General features: G+C 35.9%; 1 protein-coding gene across 3 annotated transcripts in view; it reads right to left on the bottom strand.

Annotated features, from left to right (window-relative positions):
- Positions 1 to 27,098, bottom strand: part of MXI1 (MAX interactor 1, dimerization protein) — a 104,393-nt gene that overhangs the window by 59,411 nt on the left and 17,884 nt on the right. For 2 of the 3 annotated variants that reach the window (XM_031955826.1, XM_031955827.1), the window contains exon 2: positions 18,081 to 18,213. In XM_031955826.1, coding sequence (XP_031811686.1) covers positions 18,081 to 18,213 — 133 coding nt within the window. Of the gene's footprint in view, positions 1 to 18,080; positions 18,214 to 18,253; positions 18,294 to 27,098 lie in introns of all 3 variants that reach the window. The other variant, XM_031955828.1, reaches the window with a different exon arrangement.

The following is a 27,098-nucleotide window of genomic DNA, read 5'->3' as shown; positions in this document are numbered from 1 at the left end:
AAGTGGCACAATCTAAAAAAGTCAAAAGCATTTCTTTTAGATAGACTATTACTTCTGCTGAAAAGGACAAACTAGACCAAGAAAGGACAAGAAAGAAGGCATTCAATCAAATTTCTATTATCTATGACTACAATCAGAATTTACATTATGCAATAAAATTGCTAAAAATCTATATGTAAAGTGAATTACTATAAATTAAATCATATCTTAATTGAAGTAGAAGCACTATTTGAAGAAATTGTGGTTAACAAAAAAACTAGTTTGGTAGTCAGAGGACATTAAGTTCAAATTCCTCCCCTGTTTTTTAAATGTAAAATGATTTTGGGTAAGTCAATGAACCTTTCTGAGCCTCAGTTTCCACAACATAAAATGAGGTAGTTGGATTAAATGGTCTTTAATATCCCACAAGCTCTAAATCTATTATCCTAAAAACTCCTAATTTGTGTTTCATAAACAAAAGTTTTCATGGATTGGATTTGCCTACAACAAGGAATACTATTTTGTAAAAGAAGCAAACAAGTTGTTTAGCTGATACTGACCTCTGATTATACACAAAATGGTTGTGCTTCCGTGTGACCAAATCTTATTTTGACCAGTATTTTTCTCCATCTTATTTCTACTCTTAAAAGCAATATTGAGATCTTCAAAGATAGTAAGAAATGCAGCTGGCTTTATGATCTATTAGATTATGTCTAATCTAAGAAGACTTCAGAGAATTAACAGAGAAAATAAATAAGTTATTGCAAAAAAAGTATTAAGATCATATTTTAAAATCAATCAAGGTTAGTCCAGGAGCACAATTACCTATTAGAGCACTATACAAAAGAAATAAAATCTAATTAAATTGCCTGAGAGTTCATATCTAGAACTGATAATCATATCAACAGCAAAATCTATAATTTAAAAATTTAGGGATGATCAGCTCTGGGTAAAGCTTCAAAAAAAACTCATTTTGAAAAAGAAAATCCCAAATCAACTATCAAAAAGCCTGACTGACAAGTTCAAGAGCACTTACCTTTATACTTAAACATCTCTAAAGAATTGTAAGAGAACAAGAAACGACTAGTCAATCTAATTTTCAAATCACCACAGTCTGTAAGGGGTCATTACTTAAGAGTGATGATAATTTTAAAAAAATTTAAATCTCATTTTTTAAAAAAAAAATCTGAAATGAAGGAAATGGCCTAAAATAATTAGGGAGAGATTCTTGGAGAAACGATCACCTTTAAAATATAATAAATCAAGCCAGAGTGAAATGATATTTGAGACAATTCAGTATAGTAGAAACAGGATCTCGAGTTAAGAGAATTAGTTTCAAACTCTGTGTTCAACATTTATTAGCTATGAAATGAAAAAATTAAGTTATTTAATTTTCTAAAAACTTATTATGCATGTCTATAAAACAGGGCTAATTATACTAGCAGTACTGAGAGGAAAAAATTGTATACTTAAAAATACTACAAAATAACAAATTTATTCTTGTTCATTCAGGAACATCACAGAATCTGTGAATTCAATATTATTGCCCTTTTTCAAAACATTCTGATGAAATTAAAAAGAGGAGATTTAGGGGGAAAATAATGTACAATACTAAATGACTGTATTTTAACTAAATCTATTAAACAATCAATCCGATTAAGCTCCCACTAAATGGCAGGACTGTGCCAGGCAGGGGGAATATAAAAACAAACATGAAATGATCTTGATTGTCTCAGAGCTTACATTCAATCAATAACAAACAAATCAATAGTCATTTACCAAGTGCCTACTATGTGTCCAGGCATTTTGCTAAGTGCTGGGGATACAAAAAGAAATATAAGGCCCTCAAAGAGATGAAATCTAAAGAGGAAAGCAACAAGCAAATAATATGTACAAACAGGTAATATAATGCATAAACAGGAAATGAGTAAGAGAGGGAAGAAATTAAGGGAATTGGAAAAAGCTCCCTATAAAAGATTTCAGTTGGCACATCAAAGAATCTAGGGAAGACAACAGGTGATGAGGAGGAAGGAGAGCATTCTAGGCTTAGGGGACAGCCAGAGAAAATCCCTGGAGCTGAAAGATGGAACATCTTGTTTGTAAAATAGCAAAAAAGTCAGTGTCATGGAATGGTAGAGTATATGGCAGTGAGTAAGGTATGAGAAAACTGAAAAGGTAAGAAGAGTCTAGGTTACCAAAGAGAGATTTTATATTTGATCCTGGAAGCAATAGGAGCCAATAAAGGGTGACATGTTAGACCTATACTTTAGGAAAATTACTTTGCTTGCTGAATGGAAGATGAATTGGAGTGAGGAGAGACTTGAGGCAGGCAGACCCATCAACAGATGATTACAAGATGCAGGTGTGATGTGATGAGGGCCAGAGTGATGGCAGTTTACAAGGAAAGAAGTGGGTATATTAAAAAAATATTGCATAGGTAAAATCAGCTGGTCTTGGTAAGAGACTGGATATGGGAGATGAGAGACAGTGAAGAGATTATGATATACAGAACTGCAAGGATGACACTGTCCTTGACAGTAACAGGGAAATTAGGCGATAGGAGAAGAGTAAGGATAAAAGATATTAAGTTCGGTTTTGGACATGCTGAGTTTAATTATCTACTGATTGATTACCCAGTAGATGTCTGACAGGCAACTGATGTAATACTGGAGAACAGCAGAAAGATTAGGGCAGAATAGATAAATCTGATAATCATTATTACAGATATGGTAATGAAGTCCATGGGAGCTTATGAGATCACCAATTGTAGTAGTATCCAGAGGAAGAAGAAAAGAGGGCCCAAGACAGAACTTGTGGGACATCTCTGGTTAAAGGGCACAATCTAGATGAGGAACCAGTAAAAGACAATGAGAAGGAACAATATGAGAGGGCAGAGAGAAAGCAGAAGAAAGGGCTATTAAGGAGAAAAGAGTGATTCACAATGTCAAAAGCTACACAGGGGTCAAGAAGAATGCAGATCAAAAAAAGCCTGCTGGATTTGTCAATTAAGGGGTCAATGGTAACTTTGAAAAGAGAAGTTTTGATGGGATAATAAGGTCAGAAGCCAGATTATAAAAAGTTAAGGAAGGAGAGAAAGTAGAGGCACTTATTGTAGATGGCTTTTCAAGGAGTTTAGCCACAAAGGGTAAGTATAAGATAATAATGGGGACAGAAGGATTATTCGAAGGATTTTTGATGATGGGGGAGATGTAGGCATATTTGTAGGCAGTAGGGAAAGAAACAGTAGACATGGAGAGACTGAAGATAAGTAAGAAGAATGGGAATGACAGGGGTCAATATGTTAGAAGAAACAGAATGGAATAAGATTGATAATACAAGTAGAGAGGTTAGTTTTGGTAAAGAGCAAGGATACCTTATTTTGTGAGACAGGAATGAAGGAGGAAATAGTGACAGAAGGCATGAATGATATGAAATCAAGAAGTAGAAAGAAGAGGGTGCTCAGTTTTCTCCCCTGAGAGGATGGGGAAGTAGAACCCTAGGAAATATGAAAAGGATGAAAAAGTTTGGAAGAGCTACAGTGGAGAGTGGAATAGTGAATTGATAAAGGGAGATGTAGAATTACCTAACAGCTGTGAAGACCCAGATGAACTCACATAACAAATTTATAATGGACCTAGTCATAATGATTTTGTGATTTTTGCCACTTTTGTTCAACAGCACATGGGTGGGAACAAGGATAATGGGAGTGATCAAAGGCTGAGACTTGGCAAGGCACAATTAGCAATATAATAATAGATTCAAGAGAAGAGAAGAGTATAGAGTTGAACTGGTTCATCAAGGGGTCAAGATGGGGAAAAGAGAAAACTGGCTAAGTGTAGGAGAGATGACTTAAGAGGAAATTGAGGGGCTGAAAGATTAGAGTTCATGGTGTAGACAGAGTAGGGTTTGGTAAAAGAAAGGCAGAGGGAATGGTAGAAAATCAACACATTATTATCAAATAAAAGGATTTTGAAGTCCTAGACATGGGTTTATTGTATCTAATCCTAGACAATATTAAGAATATGACCCTTAGGGCAGCTAGGTGGCGCAGTGGATACAGTGCCAGCCCTAAAGTCAAGAGGACCTGAGTTCAAATGTGACTTGAGATGCTTAACACTTCCTAGCTGTGTGACCCTGGGCAAGTCACTTAACTCCACCTGCCTCAGACCTCCCCGACTCCCCCCCCCCCACCAAAAAAAAAGAATATGACCATCTTTGTTTGTGACTAAGATGGGGTGCATAGGAAGTGAGAAGGCTCAGAAACTGAGGAGTTAGGATATTTGAAGAAAAGTCAATATTTATCTTAAAGTCCCTTGCTATTAGGGCAGGAACTAGGGTAAATTAGGCATCAAATTCACTGAGAAAAGAAGTGAAGTGACAGAAGGTCTGTAGATAACAGCTACCAAAATTTTGGTTGGATAGTAGAGGTAAAATTTCACGAAACTTAAAGGTAAGGTATATATAAAACATACACAAAATAATAGTAAATTTGGGAGGAAGGTAACAGCAGCTGGGAGCATCTACAAAGGCCTTATATACTTGTTCTGGGTTTACTAAAACTTTTCTGTACCCTCTGACTGGAATGCCACAAAACTCTACCCCTTTGAAAAGTACCTTACACACATGTAGGAGCTCAAAAAATATTTGCTGAATGTTCAGTGCTAGAATTAATGGCACTATATGTAAAAGTATACACTCAAGTACTATATAATAGATCTTATTCTTGTTCTGTTAATCTACTCAGTTCTTTTCCTTAGTTCAGGAAACAGTTCTTAAATTAAAGTCTATTTCATAGATCTCAAGTGCCAAGGGGGAACCCATCAGTAAGTATGGAGAAATATATCCAATAGAGTTATATTATAAGTTAATACCTTTATCAGTCAGAGTACAAATATATGTTACCTTATATTTTAAGATAATGTATTACAAATCTGAACACAGAGATCCAATCTGGATCTCTAATTCCTAAATTTGGTACTGAAAAACTAACAATGAGAAAAAGAGTATAATAAAATAGACACCCAATAAGTAGTCCAAAGTTCCCCTCAAGATGTCTATTAAAAGTCATCCTGAAGAATGTGTCCATTTTCTGAATTTTTACAGAATTATTCATCATCCTCATAAGTCACTTTTATATTTGCAAAGTGCTGTCCTCATAAGAGCTCTTTGAAATAGTACAAATATCATTCCCATTTTATAGATGAACAAATGTCTGAAATGCTGTGATTTTCCCAAAGCTAGAAAATGGCAAAATAGAGACTTACACCCATGCCTTAGGATATGTCAAATATTCCATTAGGATCATGAGATGTTTCCATCTTCTGTTCTCCTATTACAAGCCATTACTGTTGTCATGAGGGGGTCGGTGAAGCCAATGGACTACTCAGAATAGAGCTCACAGAACTACAAAAATAAAATCAATTCTACTGAAATCCAGTTATCAAAATAAAAAACAAACAAACAAATATTCGTGGACCCAGGTTGGGAATGCCTGGACTACATTAAATGGAGGTAAGAACTAACTACATAGCACATGTGGTGATTCAAAATAATTTCAATAGTCTTGGGATGGAAAATGTGCATCAAAGCATTGTATTTTTCACCTTTTGGGAGGGGTTGTTTGTTTGCTTGCTTTTTTTTCCTGGAGGTTTTTCTTTTTGTCTGATTTTTCTTGTACAATATAACAAATGTGGAAATATGTTTAAAAGGATTGCACATGTTTAACCTATACCAGACTGCTAACTGACTTGAGAAGGGGGGAGGTTAAGGGAAGGAGGAAGAAAAATTTGGAACACAAAATCTTTCAAAAATGAATGTTGGAAACTATATGTGTATGTGGAAAAATAAAATACTGAGAAAAAAGAACTACATTGCACGATACCATATCATATTAAGCAACAAATTATATAGTTTGATTGCCACCTTGCCCTCTAAATGTTATTTGTTTTCAATTAAACAAACTTATCTAGTCATTTCATAGTAACAAAACAATTGAGACTCAATATCAACTATCCATTTTATTTCAATCCTCTATCTTTTGTTCTCTAAAGTATGTTTTTTACATGTTCTGACTTGGTTCTATTATTTCTTAACTCCCTAGATGTATACCAGGAAGCAGCACTATTTTTGAACAAAAACAAACCCACACCAGAAATTCTCCTCAATCACAAATTCCTTTCAGTACTAAGTAACAATTACTATAATTTTATTCTATATGCTTATTAGTGAAACGACAAGCTTCTTCATGATTTCTGTTTAAAATGAATGCTAAAGTAACCTTGTCTTATTCATTGAAACATGTAATAAAAAACCACACACCAATTCTTTCATTTAAAAACAATGCTATTGAGAGTATTTTCAGATTTTTGTTTTTAACAATAAGAGAGTACTCATTTAAACATTTTCAAAGTTTTGACCATCCTGTTATCTACCCTTCAGAACAATGAACTATTTTTGACATTTTTTTAACAGACACACACACACACACACACACACACACACTCCATTCAATCATTTTCTGTAACTGCTTTTCCTGACTTGAGATTTCATTCCTGTAGGGAACTCCAAATGAAAAAACAACTTTTATTAGAGCAGAATAATAACTCCTCTACAAATTACTGTCTTTCATAGTTGTAAAGAGTCTTAAGAAGAAAGGTGATCTGTCCAGGGTTAAATAGCAGTGTTTATCAGAGGTGAAATTTGAACCCAGGTTTTCCTTTATCCCATGATGAAACACATAATAAAAATATTTTTCTCTTTTGCAAAAAATTTCAAGGAAAAGAAAGAAAAGAAAACCCTAAGATATGTTTTCTGCAGTAGTTTATGTAATAACATCCTTTATGTAAGTTATCCCCAAATATTTCACATGACCATGTTCCACTGTCTTGCTATCATGCTTACAATATGTTTTCTGCAGACAATATTTCTACCGGGGAAATTTCTCATTAAATACAGTGCTGCTGAACTTTTAGTTCCAATTTGAAACACTTGATACAAAGTCAAGGCATGCTCACTATAAGGAATCCGTATACTTCTGAAGAGATTGTCACTTAAATCAAGTTTTATTGTATATGTGTCTCATCTCACTCCTTTTGCTTTATTATTTTGAGATCATCAGATAAATGTATTCCACTGAAAGGCTGAATTACTAAAATGTGAAAAATTCTAATAAAAAGCAATTCTGATACTAGTAAGGGCTTAACTGTTGCTAATTTTTAATATTTTTCAAGAAATTAGAAAGTTCTCTATTGAACTATTGGCAACATATATTTCTTGAACAAAGAAATAAGATTTCAACATGCAACTCCCCTTTTAAGTGCAAAGCCATAAAACAAGCATAATAGAATGAGCTTTTATAAAATATACTATGCGCAAAGTATAAAATAAGGAAATCTCCCATCACTTCCATTATGTAAAACAAAAAAGCAAGAGACTTTTCTCTGGAAGGAAGGTACCCTAAGCTTCACCCTACCCAAAACAAGATACAAGAGAGAAGACGAGAGTCTAAAACTAACATCACAGCAATTAATATAATTACCCTCCCCAAAATGAAGTACTGAAACATCTCTCAACTCAGCAACTGCAATCTCAAGAAACCTTAAATTACAGTCTTATAAGCAACAGGAAAGTATTCCAAAAGAAGGGCACAATCTTAACAGCTAGAATTGAAACAGTGCCCTTGTCTTTAAGGTTCCTGGCCCTGAGAATAAACACAAGCTTCAAAGGTTATTTAGAAGGGGAAATAATGTGCTAGCTTCAATGCCGTCCCCAATTTGAAATTCACACTAACACGCTGACTTCTTTAAAGTTTTAAGGCACACTTTTAACATTTCAGATCAGTTTGTAACAACCTAACTGATGTGTCCTAAAGGCTCACTTTCACTCCTAAGTGCAGATAGACTGTTATTTCTTTGCCAAATACAAGTCTGGGTATTATTTTATTTTTGTGGCAGGTCTGGCCACAATCTTTGAAGCATGTTTTTATTTTAACTAATCAAACCTTTCTAACAAGCCCATAGACATCATAGATTTAGAGCTGGGAGGGACTTTCACTTTACCCTTTCATTTTACAATTGGGAAAACTGAGGACTAAGTGACTTATTTTGAATCCATGTCTTCTAATACCCAATCTGGCTGAATTCCACTGTACCAAACTACTAAGTGATACTCAATTAGTAGTTACTCATTCCTTCCCAAGTCCTTCCCCTTTAACATTCCTTGGGAAACCAACTAGTGGAAAATGTCTTCCAGACTAAAAGTTCTTATTCCTCTGGATCTTCCCACAGTGTTATTTTGGTACTCAGCACACAAGAAATAGTCAATAAATATCTGGGACAGATTACCCATGGACTTGGGCTGGAGGACATGTGATGTGACCTGGTTTGTGGCAAGTAGGATTTACTAGGACCTAAGGATTTTGTTTAAAAAAATCAGAGGAAAAGGGTGAAACAATGCATCACAATTAGGCAAGCTTGGGGAAGAACTTTGTGCTTACCAGATGGTTCCTATAGCCAGATTCCCTAATAGCAGTGAGATCTTAGCATGGGGTATTAATTTAGGGAAGAATTCCTTTGCATTATCCAGGATTAATAGCTAAACAGTATATTTTAAGGAAATAATATCTGCATTTGGCCCTACTTCACACCTAGGTGTAAGAAAAACTCAAAACGGTTGTTATAGGTTTATAATATTTTAATGTCATTTGTTTTCTCTTTTTCATACTTCTTTGAAAACTGTCCTGAAGATAATACACTATGACCAAGTAGGTTTTATACCAGGAATGCAGGACTGGTTCAATATTAGGAAAACTATTAGTAAAACTGACTATATAAATAACCAAATTAACCATATTATCATCTCAATAGATGCAGAAAAAGCATTTGATAAAATCCAGCATCCATTCCTAATAAAAACACTTGAGAGGATAGGAATAAATGGACTTTTCCTTAAAATAGTCAGGAGCATATATTTAAAACAGTCAGTGAGCATCATATGCAATGGGGAAAAACTGGAACCTTTCCCAGTCAGATCAGGAGTGAAAAAAGGTTGCCCACTATCACCATTATTATTCAATATTGTATTAGAAACACTAGTCTTGGCAATAAGAATTGAGAAAGAGATTTAAAAAATTAGAGTAGGTAATGAGGAAATCAAATTATCACTCTTTGCAGATGATATGATGGTATACTTAGAGAACCCCATAGATTCTACTAAAAAGTTATTAGAAATAATTCATAACTTTAGCAAAGTTACAGGATACAAAATAAATCCATATCAATCCTCAGCATTTTTATACATCACCAACAAAATCCAACAGCAAGAGAAAACAAAGAGAAATTCCATTCAAAATAACTGTCAATAGCATAAAATATTTGGGAATCTATCTACCAAAGGAAAGTCAGGAATTATATGAGCAAAATTACAAAACACTTTCCACACAAATAAAGTCAGATTTAAATAATTGGAAAAATATTAAGTGCACTTGGATAGACTGAGCAAATATAATAAAGATGACAATGCTCCCTAAACTAATCTATTTATTTAGTGCTATACCAATCAGACTCCCAATAAACTATTTTAATGACCTAGAAAAAATAACAACAAAATTAATATGGAAGAACAAAAGGTCAAGAATCTCAAGGGAATTACTGAAAAAAAAATCAAATGAAGGTGGCCTACCTGTACCTGATCTAAAATTATATTATAAAGCAGCACTCACCAAAACTATTTGGTATTGGCTAAGAAACAGATTAGTTCATCAGTGGAATAGGTTAGGTTCACAAGACAAAATAGCCAATAACTATAACAATCTAGTGTTTGATAAACCCAAAGATCCCAACTTTTGGTATAAGAATTCATTATTTGACAATAACTGCTGGGAAAACTGGAAATTAGTAGGCAGAAATTAGGAATGGACCCACACTTAACACCGTACACCAAGATAAGATCAAAACGGGTCCATGATTTAGGCATAAAGAATGAGATTATAAATAAATTAGAAGAACATAGGATAGTTTACCTCTCAGACTTGTAGAGGAGGAAGGAATTTGTGACCAAAGATGAACTAGAGATCATTACTGATCACAAAATAGAAAATGTTGATTATATCAAATTAAAAAGCCTTTGTACAAAAAAAACTAATGCAAATAAGATTAGAAGGGAAACACCAAATTAAGAAAACATTTTCACAGTTAAAGGCCCTGATAGAGGCCTCATTTCCAAAATATATAGAGAATTGACTCTAATTTATAAGAAATCAAGCCATTCTCCAATTGACAAATGGTCAAAGGATATGAACAGACAATTTTCAGATGATGAAATTGAAACTATTTTCACTCATATGAAAGAGTGTTCCAAACACTATTGATCAGAGAAATGCAAATTAAGACAACTCTGAGATAGCAGTACATACCTGTCAGATTGGCTAAGATGATAGGAAAAAATGATGATGAATGTTGGAGGGGATGCGGGAAAACTGGGACACTGATGCATTGTTGGTGGAATTGTGAAGAAATCCAACCATTCTGGAGAGCAATCTGGAATTATGCCCAAAAAGTTATCAAACTGTGCATACCCTTTGATCCAGCAGTGCTACTACTGGGCTTATATCCCAAAGAGATACTAAAGAAGGGAAAGGGATCTGTATATGCCAAAATGTTTGTGGCAGCCCAGTTTGTAGTGACTAGAAACTGGAAAATGAATTGATGCCCTTCAATTGGAGAATGGTTGGGTAAATTGTGGTATATGAATGTTATGGAATATTATTGTTCTATAAGAAATGACCATCAGGATGAATACAGGGAGGCTTGGAGAGACTTACATGAACTGATGCTAAGTGAAATGAGCAGAACCAGGAGATCATTATATACTTCAACAACAATACTATATGAGGATGTATTCTGATGGAAGTGGATTTTTTCGACAAAGAGAAGAGCTAACTCAGTTCCAATTGATCAATGATGGACAGAAGCGGCTATACCCAAAGAAAGAACACTAGGAAATGAGTGCAAATTGTTTGCATTTTTGTTTTTCTTTCCAGGTTATTTTTACCTTCTGAATCCAATTCTTCCTGTGCAACAAAGAGAACTGTTCGGTTCTGCACACATATATTGTATCTGGATATACTATAACATATTTAACATGTATAAGACTGCTTGCCATCTAGGGGAAGGAGTGAAGGGAGGGAAGGGAAAAGTTGGAACAGAAGTGAGTACAAGGGATAATGTTGTAAAAATTTACCCAGGCATATATTCTGTCAATAAAAACTTATAAACAAAAAAAGGATCTCACTTTAGGGGTGCCATCTATATTTAGATTAGCACAATATTATTATTGTAGAGTTTTAAAATATTATTTGAGAAATATTTGAAGAATATAAAATAAAGGCTATTAACTCAAAAAAAAAAAAAAGAAAGAAAAAAGAAAAACTGTCCTGAAAATAAGTTGAAAAAAACTTGATAGTGTAATAGCATAGGGTAGCTAAACAGCACAGTGGATAGAGCACTAGATTTGTGGACAAAAAGACCTGAATTCAAATCTGGTATCAGATACTTACTAGCTCTATGATCCTGGGTAAGTCACTTAACTCTCTTTGCATCAGTTTCCTCATCTGTAAAATGAACTGGAGAAAGAAATGGCAAAACACTCCAGTATCTTGGCCAGGAAAACACCAATGAGCCCATGAAAAGTGAAAAGCAACTGAAATGACTGAACAATAACAAAGGACACAAGTCTGCCTTCAGCATAAATATATAGAGTAACACTGGTAAAAATCAAAAGACAGCCACAGTCTCTGCTGCCCCCAAGATAAAATATAAACTCATCAGTCTGGCATTTTGAGCCCTCTAAAATCTGTCTCCGGCCTACTTTTTTAGGGTTCTCCAGACAAACCAACCTACCTGATGCTCCCTGTGTTCCGTCTCCACATCACACCTTTGCAGAGGTTGTTCTGGATGCCTGTAATGTGTTCTTTCTTCACCTCTACATCTCAAAATCTTCAACTTCATTCAAGGCTCAGCTCATGTACCATTTCCTCAGGAAGCTCTTCCTGCTCTCCCTAGTTGCTGGTGCTTTCCTTCCTGTTAAATTATCTTGCACATATATTTCTCTATTTACATAAAACTAATTGGTCCACTGGATAGTGTTCAATTTGAAGTCAGGACAACCTGAGTTCAAATTCTCCCTCAGATGAAGCTACATGATACTGAGATAGTTAAATAAACACAAGCTCCAAAGGATATTTAGAAGGGGAAATAATGTGCTAGCTTCAATACCATCCCCAACTTGAAAATCACACTAACACACTGACTCCTTTAAAGTTTTAAGGCATACAGAGGCAGATCCATATTCTTCATATGTAAAATTGGGATATATAACAATACCAACTTCACAGGCCAGTTGTGTGGGGGGAGGGGAAGGAGATAGCACATCTAAAATGCTCTGTAAACTTTAAAATGCTATATAAACACTAACATTTATATGGTGTAGTTCCCCAGTATAATCTAAATTCCTCTTGAGCAGAAATTACTTCATTAGTTTGTTTGTGTATCCCATTACCTAAGAATGCCTTGAACTTGGAGTGGAGGGTTCTGGAAGAGAATTTCTATAGTGCCCACCAGATAGGAGGCAAGCACTTTACACATATTACCTATATGCCAAGGTACCTAGCTATTTCAGAGCCTATGTGGTGAAGATCTCTTAGATGTGGACACTCTCTTCACAGTGTAGATCACAACCCATTCACACATCCCATGCAACTTCATGTTCTCTAATAAATTGTCTAAGAGGTTCATCCAACTCAGCAGGGAATTTCCTTTATGCCTCTTGATATTGTATAGGTACCAAAACTCTATATAGGTCATATCAATCTACACAGAACTTTAAGATTTGTTCTAGCCTCAGTGAATCAAGTGATATTTTGTGACGTATACAATATCAATGTTCATAATGGAGATTATGAAAAATAATTGCTAGAAAAAAGCAGCTAAATTGGAATTATTAAGGATGTTTGTGTATATTACTATATCCCAGTTTATTTTTTCACTTCAAATGATTAAAAATGGAAGTCTTTACAAATATTCCTTCCTTTCTGCTTTAAGTGAGTGGCACCGTGATATACAGGGAAGTCTAGTCTAAAACCTAGACCTAAATCAGGAAGATCTGGGTTCAAGCCCTGCCTCAGTCACTTGTTAACTAACTGGAAGACCCTGGACATATCACTCTTCACCTCTCTGCTCACTCTCACTCTCACTCGCACCACTCAGCTTCCTTGTTTGTAAATGAGTGGTAATAATAGCAGTGTAACTCACAGGGTAGTTAGATGTCTTTAAAACATTTATTTTTGAAATAAAAGATTTTATTTCTGCTTTCATATGTAAAATATAACAAACTTACAATACTAAAAGTTTTCTTTATATTTCATCCCCCCAAAAAACAGTCAATATTATACTAGTCGGTTACACTTCTATCCAGTTTCAATTTTCTTCAGTAGGTTAGTTCTGTTGCAAATGAACATAACTCAGAAGTTATTAAACTATGAAATTAACAGTAAAATTGTCTTTGAACACAACAACTCACTAGTTGACAACTAGGAAGATTTTTATATTAGTCATTAAAAGTAAACTAACAAGACTCGATAACTCCTAACAACTACATGTTTTTTCTAACATCATGGGTCAGGGCTAACAAGATTAAATTTACTAGAGATAATTTGATATCCTTATTTTGTTTTTTAAAAAAGAACAAGTATGTGATAGGGGACAGGGTTTAACATTAGTTCATAGAAAAAGTATTTGCGAAGTTTTTTTAATCAAATATAAGCATCAACAGTGTAACACAATGGCTAAGAAAACTAAGACAATTTTAGGTCACATTAATATAGAAATATAAAACAAAGATCAGAATTCCATTAAATACTTGGTTGGTCAGTACTGCATCTAGACTATTGTATTAAGTTCTGGGCACTATATTTTTTAAAAGAATACTAACAAAAACTTAAAATTGTCCAGAGAAAGACATCCTGGAGGGTGAAGAAGATTAAAACAGTGCCATATGAGGAACTGCTGAATTAATTGGGAATGTTTAATCTAGAGAAGAAAATACCATAAGAGCGCCTAAAAGTTGTACTCAAATTCCTTAAGGATTAACATATAGGAAAAAAAAAAAAAAAAAAAGAGTAAATTTCCTGGAGATTAGAAGTCCAACATCAAACTTTGGTTCAGCATAAGAAAAAGTTCTCTAATAATTAAAACATCCAAAAATGAAGTGGAATAAAGAGATCCCTGTCATTGGAACTGACTTTGTAGAGTCTTTCTCTATTTGATACTTAGACTGAAGTAAATAAGGTCAAAGAAGTCTTTGAGTTCTCTTATAACTCTGAGTAATCTACATTTTTGAATTTGTTTCTCATCATAGCAATTTAACATCCAATCTTGTTAACAGACACTATACTTCCAAAAGCCAGGAATTTTGAAGGAATGAGTAGAGTGACCAGCTTATTCTCAGAACTTTCTTTTAACCAATGGATTTTCTTGATACAACAAGCATTTACTAAGTGCAAGGCACTATATGTTACGTGCTGGGAATGCAAAGATTAAAACTGAAGGCATCCTTGCCCTTAATAACCTTAAGGTCTATATGTAAGATTATGAAATCCTTCTTCATTCCTTCCTTCCTTTCTTAAGAAAAATTATTATATTTAGTCTGGGTGGTCTGGTTTGTGTAAGAGCAGTCATCCCCCTTCAAGTATCCGTAATAGTAGCAACAACACAATGCTCGTATTTTCAACCAAATTCCAAAGGCTAGGACCAAAACAGACAGTAAAAACAGTGGTCCCACATACAAATCTATAGATCAAGCAGCTTGGTAAATCTAAAAGTGCTGTGCAAATGGATATCACTGTTATTATTATAATTATGAGGAATTCCTAGAATATGAGTAAAAACTACTCAGTCAAAAATCCAAGCTGAACAAAATGTTCATTGAAAACAATGATGGACTTTTTATATAGTCTTCCAGTATTATCAGTAAATTATAATAGTTTTTATTCAATCCCCTTAGTATCAGATGGAACATATCATTTAGATCTTAATGGAAATGCCAAACAAGAACTTACTACTATATATATTAGATCTCTGACAAACTAATTTGTATCTTTTCAATTGTCACTACATCACAAAATCATACGATCCATGGAACTAAAAGATGTCCTAAAAATCATTATAAAACCTTCATCTTACAAATGCGTAAACTCAGGCCGAGAGAGATGAAATTTGTTCAACAAGGTTATGCAATTAATGGCAATGCTGGCAGCTACTTAACAACCACATTAGAATCAGGTACTACTTCCTATAGAAATCTTTCCTTGATCCCCCTACTTATTCTCTCTCTTTCTTCAAATTATCTTCTATTTACTTATTTGTATAAACATTGTATCCTCTCTAACAGAATGTAAGCTCTTTGAGGATAAGGATTTTGGTTCATTTTTGTTTTTGTATCTAGTACCTGGCACATAGTAGGTACTTAATAAATACAAAATATACTAATAGAACCAATTAACGGACTAAAAGCCTAAGCCTTTGACTTCTAGTCCATTACTCTTTCCATTAACCAGGGAGTGGTAACCTTTCGTCAATAAACTTGTTTTATTATTTTAAAATATTCTGATAACTATATTTCAGTGGAACTGATTTCCTTTATAATCCTATATTTCACTTTATTATTTTATCTATTTTATTTTAAAAACATGACTCAGAAGAGGAGGTTATATTGATATTGTCTGAATAAAGACTGAATTTTACTATTTTTCACTTTTTCTTTATTTGAATCTTCTTGCACAAAGTGACTAATATAAAAATGTTTTATATGCATACACACATGCATAACCCATATCAGACGCCTTCATTTTCAGGGAGGGGGAAGGAACAGAAAGAAGTGATGGAATTTAGAGCTCTAAACTTTAAAAAAAAAAAAAAAAAGACCAGACAAAAGTTAAAAATTGTTTTTCCATATAATTGCAGGGAAAAAAATTTTTTTAATTTGAAAAGAGTATCTATGGACTTCAACAAATTGTTACCCAAGGAGTTCATAACACAAAAAAGGTGAAGAACTCCTAAACTAAAGCATTTAACACAATAGCAAAAATGTATAAAATCCTTCAAAGCAACATGAGTTCCTAAATAGTATGAGGATTTAAAAATCTTAACCAGAGGAAAATAATAAAAATAATGGTGTCCCTATAATAATAATGGCTTGCCTTTTATAGCACTCTACAAAATACTATCTCATTTGACACTTCACAACAATCCAAGGAGGCAGGCTCTCCTATTATCCTTATTTTACAGATGAGGAAAATGAGACAGTTTAATGACTTGCCCAGGGTCATACAGTTAGGAAGTGTCTGGCCTAATGTGACAAGTACATCTTTGTCACTGATAAGTAAATATACAAATACCCCTCTTTCTTTCTTACCTTGAAAGCAATTATTAATTTTACACCATGAATATGTGTATCCTATCAGATTATTAAAGAAAGGACCTCAATTTTCACAGAACTACTATACATAGATATTCCTAGAGTCTGTGATTCAAAACTTCAAGCTAAAGGGAAAATAAACAGTACCAAAGGAAAATTTCCCCCAATCCATATGTCCAAAAGAAAAGCAAAGTCCAAGGTTATCACCAGGGTAGGTTAAATACCCTAGCCAAAAAACACTGTTCTTTCTCCTACCCCAAACGTCAGATTATAAAAAATATAGCAGCCACAGATGGCAAAAGAATCACAAAAAGAGAACATGTAGCCTGAGAGGAATGTGTTGTAGGAAGGGATTTTCCTTTGATAGTATCTATTCTACAGCTTTAATTAGCTTACAATTCCTTCTCTTCCTTACTAAGACACACACACACACACACACACATATATATATATATATATATATATATATATATATATATATATATACATACACACAAACACACACATCTGTATAAAATACATATACAACTGATTTTTTAAGCACCAATAAGTAGGAACTATTTCCTCTTCCCTCAAAAACTGATTACTATAGTCACTGACCAACTATCTAGATTACAATAAAAGCACCGTCAAAACTGAATGCCTCACATTATTCTCTAGATGATCCTTTAAGAGCCAATGCTGAAATCTTATGTAGTTTTTCTCTTATCAATGGGAAAAGCAAGATTGTTTGTTTGTGTGTGTGTGTGTGTGTGTGTGTGTGTGTGTGTGTGTGTGTAGGTAGACATAAGAAGGGAAAGGGACAGAGAATCTTAAATATCCAGAAAAAGAAAAAATAAAAAGAGAGAAAGCAACCTCCAAGATGAATCCTTGAAAATTATTGGTTCTCAGGAAAAAAAAAATCTGAAGAGGCAGCCAGACTCTGCCAAAAAGTTTTCAAAAATGGAAGCCAACTATGTCTGAGTACACCCAGACAGGCATTTTCGAGGGATTTGTTCCGCTTGAAAGACAAGTAGCTCCTTTCAAAGCTTTTTTGCTTTGAGGGTCTCCTATTTTGGTTACAACACAATACATCTTGTTTATTATTAAATAAGAAACTCTACTTCCACAACATGTTCTTCCTTTCCCATTCTCTATTCTTTCCCTCCCAATAAGCCTATTTCTTGTTCTACCCAAATATTTTCTTATGACTCGACAACCAAACATTTTTTTCCTATTTCTATCTAGCAAAGGATGTTTTTGGATTTTTAGACTCTTGTTCATGAAAATGGGAATGGATGAGAGTCAGATACAAGATTACTACTTACAGTTGTATGCAGGCAAGTACACACATGCCAACTCTGGACTTGTTATTTTCTTACATCTATGACCTCCCTTTTAATAATCCCAGCAAGAATTCTTAAGGTCACTTCCACTGTTTCTGTTAGGTTGTATCCTCACTAAGCTACATCATGGGCTTTTTGTTTCTAACTGCTTTTTTTTTTTTTCTTAGAGAACTAAAACCGCAACTCTTGCTTCTCTCAATATTCTTCTAGGTTTGGTATTTGAACAGAACTACATTCAGAGGACATGGTACTGTTGCTTCAGCTTGTCCTCTCCAGCTCCTTTTTGTGGGATCCTCAGAATGGTACCTGTTGGCAGTGCTGGTATTGCTGCTCCCACTGTTGTGTTTCTGTGCCCGGCTCAGTCTCCGTGGTGGCTTTGAGTGTTGCATTCGAGGACTTGGCACAGAAGGAAAGGTTGAGGCATAGCCATGTTCACACTCTGCACAAGACAGAAGATAAAAGGATAAAAAGGAATGTACCTGAATCCATAAAGCCAAGAGCCCTCTTCTTGACAGCAGGCTGTTGAAACAGAAAAAGATGAAAATGACATTCAAACTTCTACTAGAGGAATACATAAAGTAAATATACTGTACAATCTTGTTATATATGAGATGCATCCCCAAAACCTAGTAGTTTTTAAACACACAGTAGGCACTTATAAAAATCTGTTCAATTGAATATTTTCTTTCCTTCCCACTAGTGTATGTTCTCCTTCACCCACTCACATCCACTGTACTACTCACCCTACCTTACCTTTTCCCCTACTACCCCCTAACATTTTACCATCAAGAACCCTTTTCTCCCCTACCCTTAACTTTCAAGTACATCGGAATTCCATTTTCTGCCCCTTCTTTCCCCTCAGAAACCCCATCCCCAGCAGATCCTGATTCTTTTGTGTTTTCCAAACATACATCCATCCACCAAGAAATATCTATTAACCACCTTACTATATGAAATGCATTGTTATCAGGTATTAAGCAAAAACAGAAAACAAGCCAGGCTCTTTCCCCCTTATTCTTCTTCATTCAATGGTTCCTCCCCTTGTCCAATTCTATGGTCCTATTTTCCCCTTTTTTCCACTCTCTCCACACAGTTGTCCCCTCCTTCTCCATTCCAAGGTCTTCTCTTTCCCTTCTCTTCCCATTCCAAAGTCCCCTCCCTCTCCAGCCGTGATCTCCAAATGTCCCTTCTTCCACCCCCCCCCATCCCACAGTCCCCTCCCTTCTTATCCTAGTCTCCTCTCTCCATCCAACCCTCTTCAAATCATGTTCCTTTCTCCCTATCCATTTGGTCTCCAATATCCCCCTTCTTGCATCCTTTCTCCCCCAATCCCATGGTCCTCTCTTCCCTTTCTTTCATCACTCCTTATCCCATCCCCTCTTTCCAGTTCTTTGACTATCCTTTCATTCATGGTCCTCTTCCTCCCCATGCCACGGTCCATATCCCATTCTTCCATTATTTCTCTGTCCATGGTCCTCTCCTTCCCCAGCCTATAGTCCCCTCTGCCCCTCCATCCATCCCTCTTCATCCTATGGTCCATATCCCATTCTTTCCTTCTCTCTCTGCCCATGTTCCTCTCCAGATCCTGTAGTCCATTTCCCATTCTTCCATCATCTCTCTGCCCATGGTCCTCACCCTTCCCATCCCATGATCCATATCCCATTGTTCCTTCTCTCTCTGCCCATGGTCCTCACCCTTCCCATCCATGGTCCATATCCCATTCTTTCCTTCTCTCTCTGCCCATGGTCCTCACCCTTCCCATCCCATGGTCCATATCCCATTGTTTCCTTCTCTCTCCCTTGTTCCTCTCGGATCCTGTAGTCCATTTCCCATTCTTCCATCTCTCTCTGCCCATGGTCCTCACCCTTCCCATCCATGGTCCATATCCCATTCTTTCCTTCTCTCTCTGCCCATGGTCCTCACCCTTCCCATCCATGGTCCATATCCCATTGTTCCTTCTCTCTCTGCCCATGGTCCTTACCCTTCCCATGCCACGATCCATATCCCATTCTTTCCTTCTCTCTCTGCCCATGTTCCTCTCCGGATCCTGTAGTCCATTTCCCATTCTTCCATCATCTCTCTGCCCATGGTCCTCACCCTTCCCATCCCATGATCCGTTTCCCATTCTTTCCTTCTCTCTCTGCCCATGGTCCTCACCCTTCCCATCCATGGTCCATATCCCATTCTTCCTTCTCTCTCTGCCCATGGTCCTCACCCTTCCCATCCCATGGTCCATATCCCATTGTTTCCTTCTCTCTCTGCCCATGTTCCTCTCCGGATCCTGTGGTCCTGTATCCCCCTTTTCTCCTCCTCCGCAGCTCAGGGTCCGCTCTGCCATCCCCCGCTTCCGCAGCTCACGGTCCTCTCGCTCCCCATCTTGTGCTCTGCGCTACCCCTCCGCACTCTTCCTCCCCGTGACCCCTGGCCCCTCCCCCAGACCTAGGACCTCCTCCTCCCCGCTCCCCGTGACCGTTACCTCTCTCCCTGCGCTCCAGGAACTCGGCGGCCTCCAGCAAGCGCTGCACGTTGATCATCCGCACCCGCTCCGGGCGCGGGGCTGACCGGGACCTCCCTCCTCCCAGCCCTTCCGGGCGCAGCGGCGCCCACGGGTGGCAGTTCAGCACAGCGGGGCATGCGAGGCGCGGGGCCGGACACCCCAACCCGCGCAGCGCCTCCTCGGCCAGGCCCCTTCCCCGCCAGGCTTCCCAGCCCCTCCGTCCTCGCCGACCCCGCAGGTGTCAGGTCGGCCGTTGTTTACCTCGGGCGAGCACGGGCAGAGGAGGGCACGCCCTGGACCCCCCCCGCCTCTTCCCTTGCCCTCTGGGTATTGTAGTTTCCCTCTGCCCACGCCCGAAGTGTAAGCCGGGAAACGTAGTGCCATTCTATCTTGGTGAACCTGTGTCAGAAAAGCTAACGCAGTGGTCCCTGGGAAATGTAGTCATCTTGGAAATCCAACCTGACCCTTGCCTCTATGATCTCATTAGCGTTGAGCAAAGTCCTACTCCTTTAAGGTTTCCCCAATTAACGTCATCCTTAACGATTCTTTTCTATACAAAATGCTATAAGCTTTCCTTCTGGTTATTTTTACATTTTACTCCTGTTTGGGGAAAGGCTTGGGATAACAGTGCTCGTCTGTTTCTTAAATACATATTTACTCCTAGTTTTTTTGGACTAAGTAAAAAGATTCTTTGCTTCAGTTACTCCCTAGCCTTAATCAGCGTGATTCATGAGTGTAGCCTCAGTCAAAATGAATCCTGTTGAAAGCCTTAGCTTAAAAAAGCCAAGGTCTCCCCATCTCATGCAGGGTCCTCTCCAGTCCTCTTGGATCTATATCTGGCCCCTAGACCCAGATAGCTTGGTAGGGGAAAGTGAGGCAGGTGACCTTGCTTCTCCCTCCCCCATTGAGGGCATCACCTCCCTGATGCCCTGGTCCTCTCGGAGGATGAAGGAAGAACAACTCTTTGCTATATCTTGTGGTGGGGATGATTCGGGACTTTCCAAGTTTATGCCAAACCTGGAAAGTTTCCAGTATAGACACAGCACCAAACAATGACTACTTTCCAGACTACCTTAGTTTAGGGAAATAAGGGGAGACTTTTTTTTTTTTTTTAACAACAGTAGGTTGTCTATTAAGTCAAGTTAAAAAAAAAAAAAGGCTCAGCTATATTCAGATTGTCATACTTTTAAAATGATGGTGGCAGAGGCATAAAGGGGACCAGAGGGTGCTAAGAATCATACCATTTTTAGGTCACATCTATAAAATTTACTTAGTTGTGGGGAACCTAAACATAAAAATCCTTCTCTAGGGACCAACAAATAGTATTATCCATTAACAATGTTGGCAATCTTGATATAAATAAAACCAGAAGACAAAAAGAAAATACATATGAATAGTAGGAAAACACTAAGGTTATCTTTGAAAGGGAGAATAAAGGAGTTAATAAATTGCAGTTTATTGTTTGTCCCAGGGCAACAAGAAAAATCATTTGTGTCATACTGTAATACTCATAAGCATTTTCAAGAAGACAGACTTGAAGATAATTGAAGTTTATGTACCAATAGCAATTATAGATGAGTTTATATAAAATTGATAAAATGCTTAAAATTGAATCAGTTTCTGCCTTATTTGGTGAACTTATTATAAAGGTGGAATATAACATTATGGGCAAGTCCTTTTTTTCATATCAATTTTGTGCACTGTGCCTTGCAAGTAGTAGGCACTTAACAAGTGCAAGATGGATTGACTCACAAAGGAATATGGAGCGTACAAAAAGGCAGATTTTTTTTTTTTCTGGAAAATGGCTTAGGAATAAACATCATTGAAACATCAGAAGTCTATACATTAGATGTTTCATGCTTATTATATATAATGAAAACTTTTAATAAGTAGGTGTTGAACATGGTAAACACAATAGTCATTAAATATGAAACTATATTTTAACAGAGGAAAGGACTGCTAACTGATGTGTAATTTTAAAAATCGGATGAATTAAAACTATTAGTTTGTTGGAGAAATACCAAACTAAAAAAAATATCATGTATAATTGAAACTACAACTTGTTCTTTTTTAAGCTATTGATATCAAAATATGGATAATGGATAAAAAGAACTTCCTAAGGAAATTTAATCAAAGTAGATAAATTGTCAAAACAAAGACAAGAATTTAGAAAACATGTCAGTCAGCAAACAAACTTAGCAGAAAGATATGGAAGCCAAAGGCAATGCTGAATTAAAGAGTTTAAAATTGTTTATAAGATCTTAAAGATGATAAAGCTTATGAGCAGAGTAACGTACAAAGGACAGGAATTTTTTGGGGAAAAAAATTCTATAAAAAATTTTGTAAAAGACCTAACTAATCATTATAAGGTAAGATTAGAACGGAAAGGGTATCTTACTCTTTCAGGTTAAAAAAAAAAAAGGAAACAACTTTTATAAAAATTTTCATCAGTGATAATGGAGCTACATTTGGATTCTATTACAGACAAAATAGACTGCTTAAGGAAAATGAATGGAAAAGAATTTATAAAACATTAGCTGGGGATACAAAGACAAAAGTGAGACATTTCCTGTCATCAAGGAACTTAGATTCTAAAGGGGAGTTTCCCTGTCTGTCGTGTGTGTGTGTGTGTGTGTGTGTGTGTGTGTGTGTATAAATGGGAGCATGAAACTCTAGACCAAGAGCCTGGTAGATCTGACTTTAAACTATCTCAAACATTAGTTATGTGATCTTGGAAAAGTCATTTAATAACTTCCTCAACTGAAAAAATGAACATAATGGCACTCACCTTCCAGGGTTATTAGGATAAATGAAAGAATTTGTAAAGCACTTTGAAAATTTTAAAGTTCTGTATGTTAGCTATTTTTGTCTGGGAAATCACAGGAATAGTGAAACTGTAAAGAGCCCATTGTTATAACCTTTTCAGAATGATAGTATAGATTTCTTTACTATTTACAGAAAAAAGGTGAAAAGTAGGAGGTATGGATAGGAATAGGAATATACAAATGACTAAAGAAAAGATGAGAAAAGCCGATTAAAAAGGAATCTTGTGCCAGATGGAACACAATTTTGAGGGTATTGAAAGATTGAGTATATGAAAAAGGGAAGCAATACTCAAGGGTGAGAAATCATGAAAGCTGTTAGCTAAAAAGATAACTATTAACTACTGACCTATATGTTACTACCCTTTTTGTGTTTTCTTGATGTGTTGTGTTTTTATAAACATTTCCATATTATCCCCACCTTGTGACTGGTGTCTTACAACAAAGACAATTAAGAAAAATAATAAAATAACCTTATCTGAAACTACATACAATATTTAGCATTTGTAACACCCTTATCTATTTTAAGTTGTTTTTAAAATTATATTTTCTCTCATCCATTTCCAAAAGAAAAAGTACTTATATGCATAAATCAAGAGAAATTCCCAGTTAGCCAAAATATGTGTGATTCTGCACCCCAAATCTAATTCTTTCTGATCAGGGAGTATGTTTCATCTTCCTTTGGAATCATGATTAGACATTATAATCCTATTTCTTAAAGCTTTAAAAGTTTTTGTATTATATACTACTTTCCCATTTCTGCAAAATTTTTATGAAAAAAAAATCTCCAAATGTATTAATAGAATCCATGATGCAAGAATGGATAGGGATCTAACTTTTTTGAACGCTATTTTCCAGTAAACTACAAATTTCAAGACATAATTGAAAAGTATAAAGAATACATGACACTACTGATTTTGAGTATGGAAAAAGCATTTCATTTAGTACAGTAAAATGATACCTTAATGTTTCTTCTCTAACAAGATGTTTACCATGAATATGCCAAAATCATACAAGATTCTTTCAAAGATGTAATAAAGTTTCACTGCAATACTATATTCAAGAATGAAATGGAGATTTATGCTTGCCAAAGAGATTTGCCAACGTCAAAGAGGATACTCAATATAGAGTCCAAATAGAAAAAAAGATATTGTTTTTAGATAAAACAGCCATCTGGCCCCAGAACATTGCAGAGTTTCCTAAATGAAATCTATAATCAGAAGATTTTGGCCTAAGAATCCTTTTTTTTTTTTTTTTTTATTAAAGCTTTTTATTTACAAAGCATATGCATGGGTAATTTTTCCAACATTGACCCTTATATAAAGAATGCTTATTTTCAAAACTATGATATGTGGTTGGGTGGACAGCGAAATTGTTTTACTTGGACAACAAAGTACATATCCTTTGGGGAATAGCTCAATGAATTGTGGTACATGAATGTAATGGAAAATTACTACATTGTAAGAAATGACAAATTTGAAGACAGGCATAAGATTTACATGAACTAATGCAGAGGGAAGTAAGTAGAGCCAAGAAAACATCTACCAGAAAACATATACAATCTACAATATATGTGGGGGAAAACCATAAAATAGTTGAAAGTTGCAGAATTACAAAGAATATGATTCCCAAATATGCTGAACAGATACTTTACATGGACTATGAATAAGCTTGTACCCAAACTGAGCAGGAGGAGATAAAGCTATATTGTTCTTAGGAAACTGTTTAGTATTTTTAATAACTCTAAAATCTTTCCTAAAATAAAGGCCCATATTTTTAAACAATATTCTTATGATGTGGTATGCCTGGGAATCTTAAAATATTGCAGCTTCTGAAAGAACTGAAATTAGGGCTCATTCAAAGAATAATAATGGACATGAGTAGTTAGGTAATGAGTACCTACTATGTGCTAGGCACTGTATTGAACACCGGGGATACAAAGAAATGTAAAAGACAGTCCCAGTTCTAGAGAAAATCAATACACAAATAACCACGTACAAATAAGCCGTACTCAACTTGGACTACTACTCAACAGACGGAAAGTATTAGACTTGAGAGGTGGTGATAAACTTTTCTGTGGAGGTGAGGTTTTAGCTGGGACATGAAGAAAGCTAAGGAAGACAGGAAGCAACAATGATGGGGGACAGCCTGGGGGACAGACAGCTAGGTAAAATGCTAAATCTGGAGATAGAATGGCTTGTTCAAGGAAGCACAAGGAAGCCAGTTTCACTAGATGGTAGCATATATGGTTATATAGTTATAAAGTATAAAAAAAAGTGTAAAAGTAGGTGATAAGGTAGGTGAAGGATAGATTATAAAGATCTTTAAATGCCAAGCAGAATACTTGATATATTGTATTACCAGTGAAGAACTACACAAGAGAAGTCTTGGAAAAAATCATCAGATACATAACTAGGAAAAAAAACATGGGCTAAGCATGGATTAAAAAAAATAATAATAATGCCCCAAATTATCCACTTAATGCTAAGACAAGTAGAGGAAGGCCCTTGACACATTAGGTGTCTGCTAGGGAAAATATACAAAGGTATATCAACAGGATATGAATGCACAGATAGGTTATAGTCCTTATAAGTGAAAGGAGTACTCACATTGATGATTTGATTCACCAAAGAACCAAAATATTATTTGCAAAATACTTATGACAGTTTTGCAATTTAGAGAGGAGACTTCTTGTTCTTTGGTAAAGTTAGGAGAAAAGAGTGAGTTCAGTAAGCAATGAGTTCAGTGCCCAAAGATGGAAGACCAAATTATTTTTCCCTACCCTTCAAGGTTCCTAGGAGTGGCCCAGCCCTGCAAAGGGGTGAAATGAGGTTTGACACATCAGAAAAGATCTAGGTCTCACTGCTTTGCCACTAATTAATGCTGTTAATATTGGGTCAACTTCTCTAACTTCTCTAGGATTCGTTTCTTCATCTGTAAAATAAATCTACACAAAACTGCAAGATTATAACTGAGCAAACAGACAAAAATGCTTTTTGAAAGCCAAAAATTTTTCACAAAACTAACAATCTAAAAGTGAGAGGAACCTGAAGAGTTCCTGGTTTGGGGTAGGCTTTCACTCAATCTACCTAAATTGGTGGCTTCTAATCCCACAGGATCCAAACTGTCTGAATTGGCTAACAGTAAACAAAAGCCTAGATTATGACCAGTAGACACCTGTCTTTTCAAATGCAAGCATATTTGAGACCAATCACCTCTTGGGTAATAATGGAAATGTATCCACTAGACTGTACAATCACCAGCTACCTTTATTCATAGCATAAAAAGGAACTTAAAATGGGGGGAAAGTTGGCAAAGAGAAGAGAGAGGAAAGAGTCAAGGATGCAGATTCTAAGAGGAACCAAAAAAGACAATCTGACTTTTGAAGGAGTCACTTTCCCTCCTCTGTACTCTGAAATATCCTGAATATTAATTAGCTTTGCAAGGAATCTTAGAGATCAGCTACTTATAAGCAAGAAAATTGAGGCTCAGTAAAGAGGTAGTGACTTGGCTTCAGTAAAACAATAAGCTCAGGGCAAAGTTAGGACCAGAACCCAAACTTCTCAGTTTCAGGGGTGATACTTTTTCTACGCATTCCCTACAATGAGTATACAGTGAAAGTGATCTCCAATGAGTTCATAGGGTTACAAACTTTTGCCAGTGCTTTTAAATATTATACTTGGCACCACATTTAAGAGCTAAAAATACAGTCCCTAAAATACAGATGTGTTCATAAACCACAGAAGACATTATTTTCTTTAAAAAAAAAAAAAAAAAAAAAAAAAAAAAAGACCCTGAATGGTTTTGCTTTCTCAGCTGGTAGCTTCATAGTCTCTGATCTGGGTTTTCCCATCATGTGTCAGTAACAACCATCATCAAGAAGAAAGCTAGAGGGAGGTCAGTACAAGACAGAATTATCTAAAAGAAATGGCTCTACTACTTACTTCCAAGAGGGGAAAAAAAAAAAATTTTGATTTACACAGATCAGCTATTTGGAGTGAGAAA

This window comes from Sarcophilus harrisii, chromosome 2 (genome assembly GCF_902635505.1).
Source record: "Sarcophilus harrisii chromosome 2, mSarHar1.11, whole genome shotgun sequence".
Classification (NCBI taxonomy): domain Eukaryota; kingdom Metazoa; phylum Chordata; class Mammalia; order Dasyuromorphia; family Dasyuridae; genus Sarcophilus; species Sarcophilus harrisii.
This window is presented reverse-complemented; position numbering and strand designations above follow the sequence as displayed.